Source organism: Pecten maximus, unplaced genomic scaffold, assembly GCF_902652985.1.
Source record: "Pecten maximus unplaced genomic scaffold, xPecMax1.1, whole genome shotgun sequence".
NCBI classification, from domain to species: Eukaryota; Metazoa; Mollusca; class Bivalvia; order Pectinida; family Pectinidae; genus Pecten; species Pecten maximus.
The window spans coordinates 631-14,286 of NW_022980733.1; the positions used below are offsets into that span (position 1 = coordinate 631).

The 13,656-nt window shown below is 38.7% G+C and overlaps 1 protein-coding gene across 1 annotated transcript; it reads left to right on the forward strand.

Moving 5' to 3' along the window:
* The first annotated feature begins 6,225 nt into the window (after window positions 1-6,225).
* Window positions 6,226-13,082, forward strand: LOC117319653. The gene is made up of 2 exons (XM_033874430.1): window positions 6,226-7,584; window positions 9,807-13,082. Exons 1-2 carry the CDS (start codon window positions 6,966-6,968, stop codon window positions 10,883-10,885), a joined length of 1,698 nt encoding a protein of 565 aa, XP_033730321.1. The 5' UTR covers window positions 6,226-6,965; the 3' UTR covers window positions 10,886-13,082.
* The last annotated feature ends 574 nt before the right edge of the window (window positions 13,083-13,656 follow it).

Sequence of the window (13,656 nt, forward strand, 5' to 3'; positions counted from 1 at the left end):
TTCTTTATAATATATCTCATAAAAGATATCAGATATCTTATATAATATATAAGATATTTCATAAAGACAATTAAATAAGATAGCTTACATTTTTTATAAGATATCTAAGATATCTCAAATAAGATATGTTATTTAATAAATGAGATATCTTATATACTTTTCTTTATAAGATATCTTATATACATGTAATATAGATATCTCATAAAAGATGTAAGATATCTTATATAATATATAAGATATTTCAAAAAGAAAATTTAACAAGATATCTTATATATTATATGAGATATATTATATAAGATATACTATATAAGGAATTATATAAGATATCTTATATAATTTGATTATAAGATATCTTATAAAAGAACGAGATTTGAATCTGAGATAATGAACTCTCTTCAACTCGATGAAGGAGTCAAGAAGCTGAAACTACATATAATGGCTAGAAACAGATTTATCTTTTATGAGATATCTTATGTCTTTTATGAGATATCTTATAAACTTTAAATAAGATATCTCATAAACATATAAGATATCTCATAAACATATCAGATATCTCATAAACATATAAGATATATCATAAACATATCAGATATCTGATATAATTTGGTGAAATACTGGATCAGCCTTGCTCCGCAAATAAATGACAACTTGGCTTGCCATAGTTTTTGCCCCTTTTTATCTTAATAATAAATTTCTTGAGATAAAACTTTGTACATCAACTAGTGATTTGACAATGTTATATATATTAGTGTACCTTTATGTAACCATTACAGAGTTATTCTTGTTTTTTAATTCTTCATCTTTCCCCACCATGTTCTTTGTTATCTTTGTTAAAATGTGTTACCTAAGGTAGCAGTGTACAGTAAAAATGCCAAATTCTGAAAAATATGGCACATGTTTTAGATATGTAAACATTGCCAGTTAACCTTACAAATAACCTCTAATAAAGTATATATATTTGAAATCTGTACAACATTTGCAATTTTGATAGAGCTCTGAAGGATAAGTAAACTGATATTTTCTGTGATTTTTAGAGCTGTGAATACCATGGTAACAGCTTAAAAAATTCTCAAAAATTGCAAAATATTATGACATTTGACCCAAAATGGCACAATTCTCTACACAATTTTTTTTTCTGAAACCTGTTTAAAATTAAATATCTCTATCCCAAAGACAGAATTAATCTTGTTTGGACATATGTTGTAAATTAAGTTTTTCCGCTATCTTACCTTTTCTGTGGGCTTCCATTTTGCGCTGTAGGTGAAACTAAATTTCCTGTGTAAACACACGTTCGGAAAATCCGGATATTTAAAATCCGGAACCAATTTATTGATTTTTGTTTTAATAAATGTGAAGCCTGTATGTACTACTTCATACTGAATATACCAATTATAGTGTACATTTATTTTTTTCATTTTTTATGCATATCATAATACAGGAGTTATTTGCTTAACAAAAAAATTGCCCATGGCCAGGCTGTCTTACTGTGGTGTGCTACCTTATACATCACTTTTTTTAATTATAATTTTACTAAAAACCCCATGAATGTCTAGAATGTGTTCCGACAAACAAAATGACATATCGGGTTACTGTGTATCTTTAATAGTCACCGAGTATTGCTGATTTCCCTGAGAGGTGTATTTTGACAACTTTTTCTCCCAATCCAGTAATAAGGGGAGGTAATTTTAAAGATGAAAACTCCCATAATTCTGTATATCTCTTGAATAAAGTTGTGTTTTGAGTTGAATGTGGTACTTTGAGTCTCTGTGCATGTAATCAAGCAAAAAATACTATACAACTATCAAATTTAGCCTTGTAATATGACGTCATAGTTACCATGACGTCATCAGTAACTATGACGTCATCAGATGGTATCTGTGACGTCATAAATACTCAATGGTGTCATAATAAGTGCCCAAATTCCTTTCCAATCCTCAGCTTAGCAACACATGCAATATTCTAACTGATAAATCATGACATGACATCCAAGATTTCAAAATGTCATGCCTATGACATCACAGTCATCTGTTTCCACCCCGGTAATTCAGATATGTACCAATGATCATATGAAAGTGTCCGCTGATACCATTTTATGCAGAAAATGCTATTTTTTCTGCTTTACCGAAGGAAATGACAATAATTGACAATATTATATCAACCGTACACCCAATCATTTGAAATTACATGCTTACCATTGTATAAATAAACTGAAAATAATGGTTTCACCAAATATTTCAAACAAGAGATCCCAGAGGGATCTTGGCGCCCACCATTGAATGATCTTCATAGGTTCCATGTCAGATTGATCTTTTCTCTACTTTTCCCTTCATTTTACTAATCTGTGCAAATTGAGACATCCCTCCAGTACTTTTCAAACAAGGGAATCCTAGCTATATAAAAAATTTGAGATTTAACGATAATGGCTGTTTGTTTGTCAGGTTGTTTTCAGGATAGACTGGTCCAAAAATGCAATACAAGGGACCAAGGGGAACCTACTTATGAAATTTGAGAAAGATCCCTTCAGTACTTTCTCAGAAATAGCGATAACAAACTTCAACTGTCAAAATCCAAGATGGCTGCCTGTCGGCCATGTTGTTTTCAGATTGGTCTCAAAATGCAATATGCATAACTAATGCAATATGCATAACTAGGCACCAAGGGGAACCTAGATATGAAATTTGAGAAAGATCCCTTCAGTGCTTCCTCAGAAATAGTGATAACAAACTTCAATTTTCAAAATCCAAGATGGCTACCTGTCGGCCATGTTGTTATCCAATTGGTCTCAAAATGCAATATGCATAACTAGGCACCAAGGGAAACCTACATATGAAATTTGAGAAAGATCCATTCAGTACTTTCTCAGAAATAGTGATAACAAACTTCAATTGTCAAAATCCAAGATGGCTGCCTGTCGGCCATGTTGTTTTCAGATTGGTCTCAAAATGCAATATGCATAACTAGGCACCAAGGGGAACCTCCATATGAAATTTGAGAAAGATCCCTTCAGTGCTTTCTCAGAAATAGTGATAACAAACTTCAATTGTCAAAATCCAAGATGGCTGCCTGTCTGCCATGTTGTTATCCGATTGGTCTCAAAATGCAATATGCATAACTAGGCACCAAGGGGAACCTTCATATGAAATTTGAGAAAGATCCCTTCAGTACTTTCTCAGAAATAGCGATAACAAACTTCAACTGTCAAAATCCAAGATGGCTGCCTGTCGGCCATGTTGTTTTCCGATTAGTAACTCTCAAATCGCAATATGCATAACTAGGCACCAAGGGGAACCTTCATATGAAATTTGAGAAAGATCCCTCCAGTTCTTTCTCAGGAATAGCGATAACAAACTTCAATTGTCAAAATGCAAGATGGCTGCCTGTCGGCCATGTTGTTTTCGGATTGGTCTCAAAACGCAATATGCATAACTAGGCACCAAGGGAAACCTACATATGAAATTTCAGAAAGATCCATTCAGTACTTTCTCAGAAATAGTGGTAACAACTTCAATTGTCAAAATCCAAAGCAATGGGGCTGCCTGTCGGCCAGGTTGTTTTTCGATCGGTCCCAAAACGCAATAATAGCATAAAACAATAAAAAAAAAGATAGCACCAAGGGACACTTACATATGTCAAATATTGAGAAAGAATCCATTCAGTACATGCTCAGAAATAGCGATAACAAACTTCAATGGTCAAAATCCAAAGTGGCTGCCTGTCGGCCATGTTTGTTTGCGGATTGGTCCTACAAACGCAATAGGCATAACGAGGCCCCAAGGGAAACCTACATATGAAATTTCAGAAAGATCCATTCAGTACTTTCTCAGAATAGTGGTAACAAACTTCAATATAGTCAAAATCCAAGATGGCTGCCTGTCGGGCACAGGTTTGTTTTCCGAGTTGGTCTCAAATCGCAAGTATGCATAACTAGGCACCAAGGGGAACCTCATATGAAATTTCAGAAAGATCCTTCAGTACTTTCTCAGAAATAGCGATAACAAACCTTCAATTGTGCAAAATCCAAGATGGCTGACCTGTCGGCCATATTGTTTATCCGATTGGTCTCAAATCGCAATATGACTAACTAGGCACCAAGGGGAACCTAGATATGAAATTTGAGAAAGATCCCTTCGTACTTCTCAGAAATAGCGATAAACAAACTATCATCATTGTCCAAAATCCAAGATGGCTTGCCTGTCGGCCATGTTGTTATCCGATTGGGTCTCAAAGACGGCAAATATGCATAACTAGGCAACCAAGGGAAACCTTCATATGAAATTTGAGAAAGATCCCATTCAGTACTTTCTCAGAAATAGCGATAAAAACACAACTTCAATTGTCAAAATCCAAGATGGCTGGCCTGTCGGCCATGTTGTTATCCGATTGTGTCTCAAAACGCAATATGCATAACTAGGCACCAAGGGAAACCTTCATATGAAATTTGAGAAAGATCCCTTCAGTACTTTCTCAGAAATAGCGATAACAAACTTCAATTGTCAAAATCCAAGATGGCTGCCTGTCGGCCATTTTGTTTTCCGATTGGTCTCAAAACGCAATATGCATAACTAGGCACCAAGGGAAACCTTCATATGAAATTTGAGAAAGATCCCTTCAGTACTTTCTCAGAAATAGCGATAACAAACTTCAATTGTCAAAATCCAAGATGGCTGCCTGTCGGCCATTTTGTTTTCCGATTGGTCTCAAATCGCAATATGCATAACTAGGCACCAAGGGGAACCTACATATGAAATTTGAGAAAGATCCATTCAGTACTTTCTCAGAAATAGCGATAACAAACTTCAATTGTCAAAATCCAAGATGGCTGTCTGTCGGCCATGTTGTTATCCGATTGGTCTCAAAACGCAATATGCATAACTAAGTACCAAGGGAAACCTTCATATGAAATTTGAGAAAGATCCCTTCAGTACTTTCTCAGAAATAGCGATAACAAACTTCAATGGTCAAAATCCAAGATGGCTGCCTGTCGGCCATGTTGTTTTCCGATTGGTCTCAAAACGCAATATGCATAACTAGGCACCAAGGGGAACCTACATATGAAATTTGAGAAAGATCCCTTCAGTACTTTCTGAGAAATAGCGATAACAAGAATTGTTTACGGACGGACGGACGGAGGGACGGACGGACGGACGACGGACCACGGACGCAGGGCGATTTGAACAGCCCACCATCTGATGTAATAGTTTCCATGGATACGGGGTAATAAATCAGGTAAAACAAACCAGAATTCAGTCTATATGGTTTGTTAGATACCCAATAAGTTATTTTGGGTTTGTTATAAAACATAGAATATCTTTTTAATTGACACTGACTCATTAACATTATGCTTAATTAACCCACCCTTAAAATGGGTAGGTATGCGAGTTACCTCCCTTGATTCCTCTAATATGACAAGCCAGATAATAAACAAGTTTTAAATTGTTTTTATGCATTTTTGAGCAATAATGAATTAAAATGAAGCTTAATCAAGCATAATTAAGCACAATTTCCAAAAAATAACATTTTTCAGCCCTTATAAGGTAGCAGTGTACAGTAAAAATGCCAAATTCTGAAAAATATGGCACATGTTTTAGATATGTAAACATTGCCAGTTAACCTTACAAATAACCTCTAATAAAGTATATATATTTGAAATCTGTACAACATTTGCAATTTTGATAGAGCTCTGAAGGATAAGTAAACTGATATTTTCTGTGATTTTTAGAGCTGTGAATACCATGGTAACAGCTTAAAAAATTCTCAAAAATTGCAAAATATTATGACATTTGACCCAAAATGGCACAATTCTCTACACAATTTTTTTTTCTGAAACCTGTTTAAAATTAAATATCTCTATCCCAAAGACAGAATTAATCTTGTTTGGACATATGTTGTAAATTAAGTTTTTCCGCTATCTTACCTTTTCTGTGGGCTTCCATTTTGCGCTGTAGGTGAAACTAAATTTCCTGTGTAAACACACGTTCGGAAAATCCGGATATTTAAAATCCGGAACCAATTTATTGATTTTTGTTTTAATAAATGTGAAGCCTGTATGTACTACTTCATACTGAATATACCAATTATAGTGTACATTTATTTTTTTCATTTTTTATGCATATCATAATACAGGAGTTATTTGCTTAACAAAAAAATTGCCCATGGCCAGGCTGTCTTACTGTGGTGTGCTACCTAAGGGGTCATAAAATAGACGTTTGATAGGCCTTATTAATAATTAAAGTCTAATATTAAATATTAGGCAGGTTTACACAGCAGATATGGGGCCTGCCTGTCATCCAAACACAGTCAATTTAACATACTGCATGGCTTCACTTGAAGCTTTTGGAGATTTATGCTCCTCCTTGCTGACCAGTACAGGTCATGCCAAGGCTAAATAAACTGTATCAAAGGACATCTCATGTCCGCTTGTCAACTGCACACATGTGCAAATATATACTCAAAGCACCTGCTAGTCTTTATGTTCTCTGTCTCTCAGATAAACAAACCTTATCAAAGCAACTTCCCAGTCTGAATGTAATGGGCACAGATAAGACTTGCATGCAGATATCATCTTGGGGGAATCTAATTACCCTTATCACCCAGTCTTGACCAGTCTGGCTCTATCTATGACCTCCCTGACCCTACGGTTATCTATGAAGGGAGGTTTCACTCCTGCACCTAATTTACATATTCTAATTAAACAGCCCCTTACTAACAAGGTAAGGATGTCAAGAGATCCAATCAGAAGACCACGCTCGGTCACATGGCTAATGTCAATTTCTCCTCAGAAATTCTATCCAAATTGCCATTGTTGTTCTAACTGCTCGAACAAACAGTCATATTCCAAAACTCTCTGTGTTTTGTTGGCCTCTCATCAGAGACTGCTACAACTTCATCCATTCACCGAAATTGTCACTACTTAACAGTTACATCCTCAGCAAGACATTCTTCTAAAACACTCATCAGTTAAAGATATGTCAGGACGTGGAAAAGGTCAACCTCGTGGGCGCAAACGAAGGGCACCTGAAGACATTAATGACACTCTTAATTCTGCTGTCAGTACGACAGGCGGTAATGACAGCAACTGGGACCCTAATAAGCCAGAAAACTGGACTATAGGTGAACTAAGGACACGACTGCTGGAGCAGAACATCAGACCACCATGTGGTTTTACAAAAACAATGCTGGTCAAACTGTACAAAGAAAATAATACCAGTGTTAGTGATGGTAACAGTGATGTTACGCCACCTACTGAGAATGACCTTACACAGCCTGGCTACCACAGCAGGAATCTCCCATCAAATGAGGCAATGAAGGCTCTACAAGCACATGTTACCAGGCTGGAGCAATTAATACTGTGCCAAAATACAGTAGCAGTCGGACAGGCCCCAGCTGTACCAGGTCATGTCCTGACTGCGACCTCAACAACCTCACCAACCTCACCGACCTTAGAGCCCCCAGCCGTAGCAGGAGGCATACCAAACAATTATGTGCCTCAGCCTGCTATCCTTCTACAACAGACAGGAATTTCATCAGAATCTCTGCCATCAATAGAAGTCGTACCTCAAGCCATACGCCAGCAGATAATAGAAGGTAAGGACGTCAACTTAGCTCTACTATTACTGCCATCTTATGACTATGATTGCACTCGCTACAATCGATTCACTGAAGTTGGGGGGCGTACTGTCCCGCTCCAAACAGACCCACGTCTATGTAAATCTCTCACCCTCGGAGAGTTTGTCAAGGCCTTCTCGATATACAGGAGCATCATGTGCGAATATTACCCTAATCGCAGACAGGAGCTAGACATCTACGAGCGAGACATAGTAGAACTAGCCACAACATATCCTGGTCCCGTATTCTATGAATACCATAAAGCTTTCGCCACTAGGGCCGCAGCACTATTACACCAGCGTGGCATTAAGGTCAACTGGGCGATTCGGGACAATCAACTTTACACCACGATATGTTCCGGATTTCGGAGTAACAGCTGCAAACTGTGCAACAACATGAATCATACCGAAGACTTCTGTCCTCTCATTTTGAATGGACTAGGATCATCAGCAAAAAACCATAAAGGAAACAATAGGAATGGGGACAGCAACACGGACAGTAAAGGAAGGACCAGGGTCATTCACCATGGTAAAGAGGTCTGCAACAATTACAACGACCAAGATGGCTGTAACCGTGACAATTGCCCCTACCTTCACATTAAGAAATCTTCAATTAAATCTGCTAAAACACATAAAACCAACGAATCAGCTAAACAATGACAAAAGGCTAACCTCCAGGATTTCAAGGCGTCAACTCCTATCAATATAGCAGCACTGGAGAGAGAACTAGAAAACCACCCTGATAAGAACTTTGTGCAGTCTTTGATTTCTGGATTATCAGACGGCTTTGACACTGGAATGTCTGCATTACCAGAGACATCTCTAATCTGCAAGAACTTAAAAAGTGCCACTTCTGAACCAGACATCGTCGATGAACTTATAACTAGCGAAGTTAACAAGAAATTCTTAATTGGCCCTTATACAGAACCCCCTTTTGATATATACAGGATTAACCCAATTGGAATAGCGACAGGGAAGTACTCTGACAAGAAACGTCTAATCGTGGACCTTTCTGCCCCCCATGACTCCGAAGGTAACAGCATCAACGAATTAATTGCTAAAGAGGAATACTCATTGTCGTACATTAGTGTTGATGACGCCATAAATCAAATCCAGCATACAGGAAGACACTCCAAGCTGTGTAAACTTGACATAACAGATGCCTTTAAACTTATACCTGTTTCTCCAAAACTCTGGCCTTTCTACGGTATATGCTGGAAACAACAGTACTATTTTTATACCAAACTCACTTTTGGGTGTCGTTCCAGTCCTAAGATCTTTGACCTTTTATCAACCGCTCTCTGTTGGATTTTATCAACTAACTATCAGATAGAATACATAATTCACTACCTGGATGACTTTCTTACAATCGACAGACCAAATGTGGTAGCTGAACGAACAATGGCAATTTTGTCCAAGGTTTTTACAGCACTCAATATTCCAGTGTCTCCTCACAAAACATTGGGTCCATCTGAGAGTTTAGAGTTTCTAGGAATCACTCTGGACACTAGTAACATGGAAGCACGCCTGCCGGCAAATAAAGTGCAGAGAATAACTCAAACAATCAAATCTTTCTGTAAACGCAAAAAGGTCACAAAGCGCGAACTATTAAGCCTTTTGGGACATATGAACTTTGCTAGTCGGGTGATCATTCAAGGACGCTCGTTTATATCTTATCTCTTAAATCTTGCCGCCTCAGTCAAACAGTTGCATCATCATGTACAACTTACCGGGGCCTGTCAGCAGGACTTATTTATGTGGTATACTTTCACAGATCAATGGAACGGAAATTCAGTCTTCCTCCAGGAGACGACAACATTAGCTCACGATATAAATCTCTACACAGATGCAGCCGGAGGAATTGGATTTGGTGCTTTTTATGACGGTCAGTGGTTCCACGGTCACTGGCCACATCAAATATCCTTGAACAGTTCTGAAATGTCAATTGCTTTCATGGAATTATATCCTATCGTACTGGCCTGTATGATATGGGGACACAAGTGGTCAGGTCTCAGAATTAGACTACACTGTGACAATCAAGCAACTGTTGATATCATCAGGAAAGGACGTTCTAAATGCGCTTATATCATGCCATTTATGCGACGTTTAACTTGGTGTACCTTTATCCACAACTTCGTTCTCACAGCCGTGCATATTCCTGGAAAACAGAATAATATTGCTGATGCCTTATCTCGTTTCCAGATGGACCGGTTCCACGACTTGGCACCAGCAGCAAAGAAGAGCCAAAATCCCATTCCGGATTACGACAATGTGCCTCTATACTAGAACCAGCAGTGCGTGACCTATGGAATGCTGCAGTGGCTCATTCGACTAGAACTACCTACACATCAGGTGTTTCCTGTTTCAAGAACTTCATCCTCATGAATGGTATAAACGACCAAGCAAGTGTGTTTACCAACGTTACAGAAGAATTATTAATACTCTTCGTGACTCATTGTTATCATAACCTCAGATTGAAATATTCTACAATTAAGCTGTATTTATACGGAATTAAGTTCCATTGTACTATGCAGGGGCTCAGCAACCCGCTTGTGAATACTCATGGGTTACCACTTTACCGACTCCAGACCATATTACGGGGATTAAAGAAACTACAGGGAACTCCGGTAAAACCTAGACTCCCCATAACTTTCAACATATTGTCTAAGTTATGCTCAGCATTTCGACAGGGTGTTTTCGATCCTGCCACAGACACTACTATGGAGGCTGCCTGCTGTGTGGCCTTCTTCGCATTCTTACGGTGCGGAGAATTCACATGCACCACTAACACATTTGATTCTTCAATTCACTTGTGTATCAGCGACATTCAAGTAGCACCGGACAGTAACAGCATGACATTGCGCCTCAAGGCGTCCAAAACCGACCCCTTTCGTCAAGGAGTCACCATTCACCTGTTCCGCACCCATCACCATGTATGTGCTGTAGCCGCTGTCATCAGAATGCTAACAGAAAGATTCATGAATGGTTGTCGTCCTTCGGACCCCCTATTTTCCATTCATTCTGCTGCCTTGACTCGACATGTTTTCATTGACAAACTAAGACAGACCTTGATCCGACTAGGTCTAAATCATTCACTATACACAGTACATTCCTTCAGAATAGGAGCCGCAACTACTGCCGCCCAGTCAGATGTCCCCGATCACCTCATCAAAGTGCTTGGACGCTGGCAATCGGATAGCTACTGTCGATACATCCGTACCCCTCATCATATTCTCCGGAAAGCTCAAGCAGAAATGTGCAAGATTTCACCTGATACTTAGTAGCCTAGTGGCTGCCTTCTGTGTTCAAGAGTGTCTAAGTGTGTACTCTTTATAGGGCGAGTATATCTATAATGAGTACTAATTATTCCACTGGATTAACATGTATATTGATGTGCTAATCTGTCATCATTCACACAGGATTTATGTGCATATTCCATTGGATTTATATGTGTGTAAATGTGCTTATCTGTCACCATTCAGATGGGATATATGTGTGTATTCGTTTAGGGCGAGTATATCTAAACGGTACTATTACGGCCCTCATACTCAACAACTAACAGAAACGAAGGTAACAGAACACATTCTGTAGCCATGCAGGCCAGCATTCTTGTAAGGATTACATCTGGACATTCCGAATTGGGATACAGAACCGAACTAAATGTTTACTAGTCATTGACATTAGTACCCTGTTTTCTTTTACACCTAAGTACCTCTGAGGACAATAACTATATTCGATACTGAGGCATTCTGCCAGAATTTGTCTATGACTTGCTGTATACCTTCTCAATTATGTCATATTCTCCCGGTGGCGCTGGGGATAAAGGTGTCTCATACCCTACATTCCCTCTTTGGGGTCCTCGTATCATCACATGCTTATAAACCATGTCTCTGATACTCCTTTGGGCCTATGGCAGTAAACTGACACCATGTAATAACATAATAACATGGACTATTAATGATGCCAGACTACTGCTATACACCACAAATCGGTCAATCCAACCCCAGAACCAAGGGTTAGCTGGACTGCATACATCAACTCTATCTGGCCCAGGGTAAGACAGCAAGTCGAACCCCAAGCCTAAGTGATGTAACTCCCAACTCTTGCCGACTCCTGGACATTTGAGCGACCAGGCTATGGTACCCATGAGCTTCAGGTCAGCCATACCTCCAAGTCATGTTCTCAACGGGTTGTTGGCCATAGCTTTTCAGCACCATGCTCTTCAGCATTACGGGGTTCAAATAGCCCACGGCTATACCCCACCCGGTCCAAGGGAGGTAACTGCTAAGGTGATATGCACCCCTTATCTGCAAACTTTTTAATAAATACTGTAAATTTATCTTACATCGTTTGTTATTTTGTTGTGTAAATTAAAGTCTAATATTAAATACTAGGCAGGTTTACACAGCAGATATGGGGCCTGCCTGTCATCCAAACACAGTCAATTTAACATACTGCATGGCTTCACTTGAAGCTTTTGGAGATTTATGCTCCTCCTTGCTGACCAGTACAGGTCATGCCAAGGCTAAATAAACTGTATCAAAGGACATCTCATGTCCGCTTGTCAACTGCACACATGTGCAAATATATACTCAAAGCACCTGCTAGTCTTTATGTTCTCTGTCTCTCAGATAAACAAACCTTATCAAAGCAACTTCCCAGTCTGAATGTAATGGGCACAGATAAGACTTGCATGCAGATATCATCTTGGGGGAATCTAATTACCCTTATCACCCAGTCTTGACCAGTCTGGCTCTATCTATGACCTCCCTGACCCTACGGTTATCTATGAAGGGAGGTTTCACTCCTGCACCTAATTTACATATTCTAATTAAACAGCCCCTTACTAACAAGGTAAGGATGTCAAGAGATCCAATCAGAAGACCACGCTCGGTCACATGGCTAATGTCAATTTCTCCTCAGAAATTCTATCCAAATTGCCATTGTTGTTCTAACTGCTCGAACAAACAGTCATACCATCCACCTCCCCACCGCCACCTTTATCTAATTGGTTGCTTGTGACTTTATCGGTTTCAACCTTTGGGCCTATGGCAGTAAACTGACACCATGTAATAACATAATAACATGGACTATTAATGATGCCAGACTACTGCTATACACCACAAATCGGTCAATCCAACCCCAGAACCAAGGGTTAGCTGGACTGCATACATCAACTCTATCTGGCCCAGAGTAAGACAGCAAGTCGAACCCCAAGCCTAAGTGATGTAACTCCCAACTCTTGCCGACTCCTGGACATTTGAGCGACCAGGCTATGGTACCCATGAGCTTCAGGTCAGCCATACCTCCAAGTCATGTTCTCAACGGGTTGTTGGCCATAGCTTTTCAGCACCATGCTCTTCAGCATTACGGGGTTCAAATAGCCCACGGCTATACCCCACCCGGTCCAAGGGAGGTAACTGCTAAGGTGATATGCACCCCTTATCTGCAAACTTTTTAATAAATACTGTAAATTTATCTTACATCGTTTGTTATTTTGTTGTGTAAACTGATATTATAAATAAAATTAAAAAAACTTCGGCTGTGTACATCTTGGATTTTATCTTTAGTTGTAGTTACTTGACAACACGTTCTGTTAATAGACCGATTTGTCGCTCAGTTGATTCTTTTTTCAAAGTTTACATGCAGCTTTACTGATTCAGGAATATATCAATAATCTGCCACAAGCATTAAAGAAATGGGGAAAGAACTATACTCAGCTATTGTAAAGTTGTCAGCTGATATATTTTATACATGTTTTCTTGAATATATATAGAATAGAAATACCAGGGCCAGATGAAGACATTTCATCTGATACAAATGTAACTGTCTGACTATAAAATCCAATTTTAAATTTCTTATAATATGACCTCACACCCTGACGTTTCTCAGGGCCTTTGGCCCTTTGATTATCTACACCCACAGTACTTTGCACTTTGTATATTATCATATCTTGAGCTACATGTACTTAAGATAATGTGTACCAATAGCATCTCCTTTGCATCCTTTCTGATTGTCATTGTCAGATTTTTATCATTTCACCAATCTATTT

Excerpts from the sequence above, each read along its gene's own strand:
- LOC117319653 (XM_033874430.1), top strand. The coding sequence starts at position 6,966 with ATGTCAGGACGTGGAAAAGGTCAACCTCGTGGGCGCAAACGAAGGGCA. Across the intron at positions 7,585-9,806 it reads ACGCCAGCAGATAATAGAAG|ATGGACCGGTTCCACGACTT; the intron begins GTAAGGACGTCA and ends TCTCGTTTCCAG.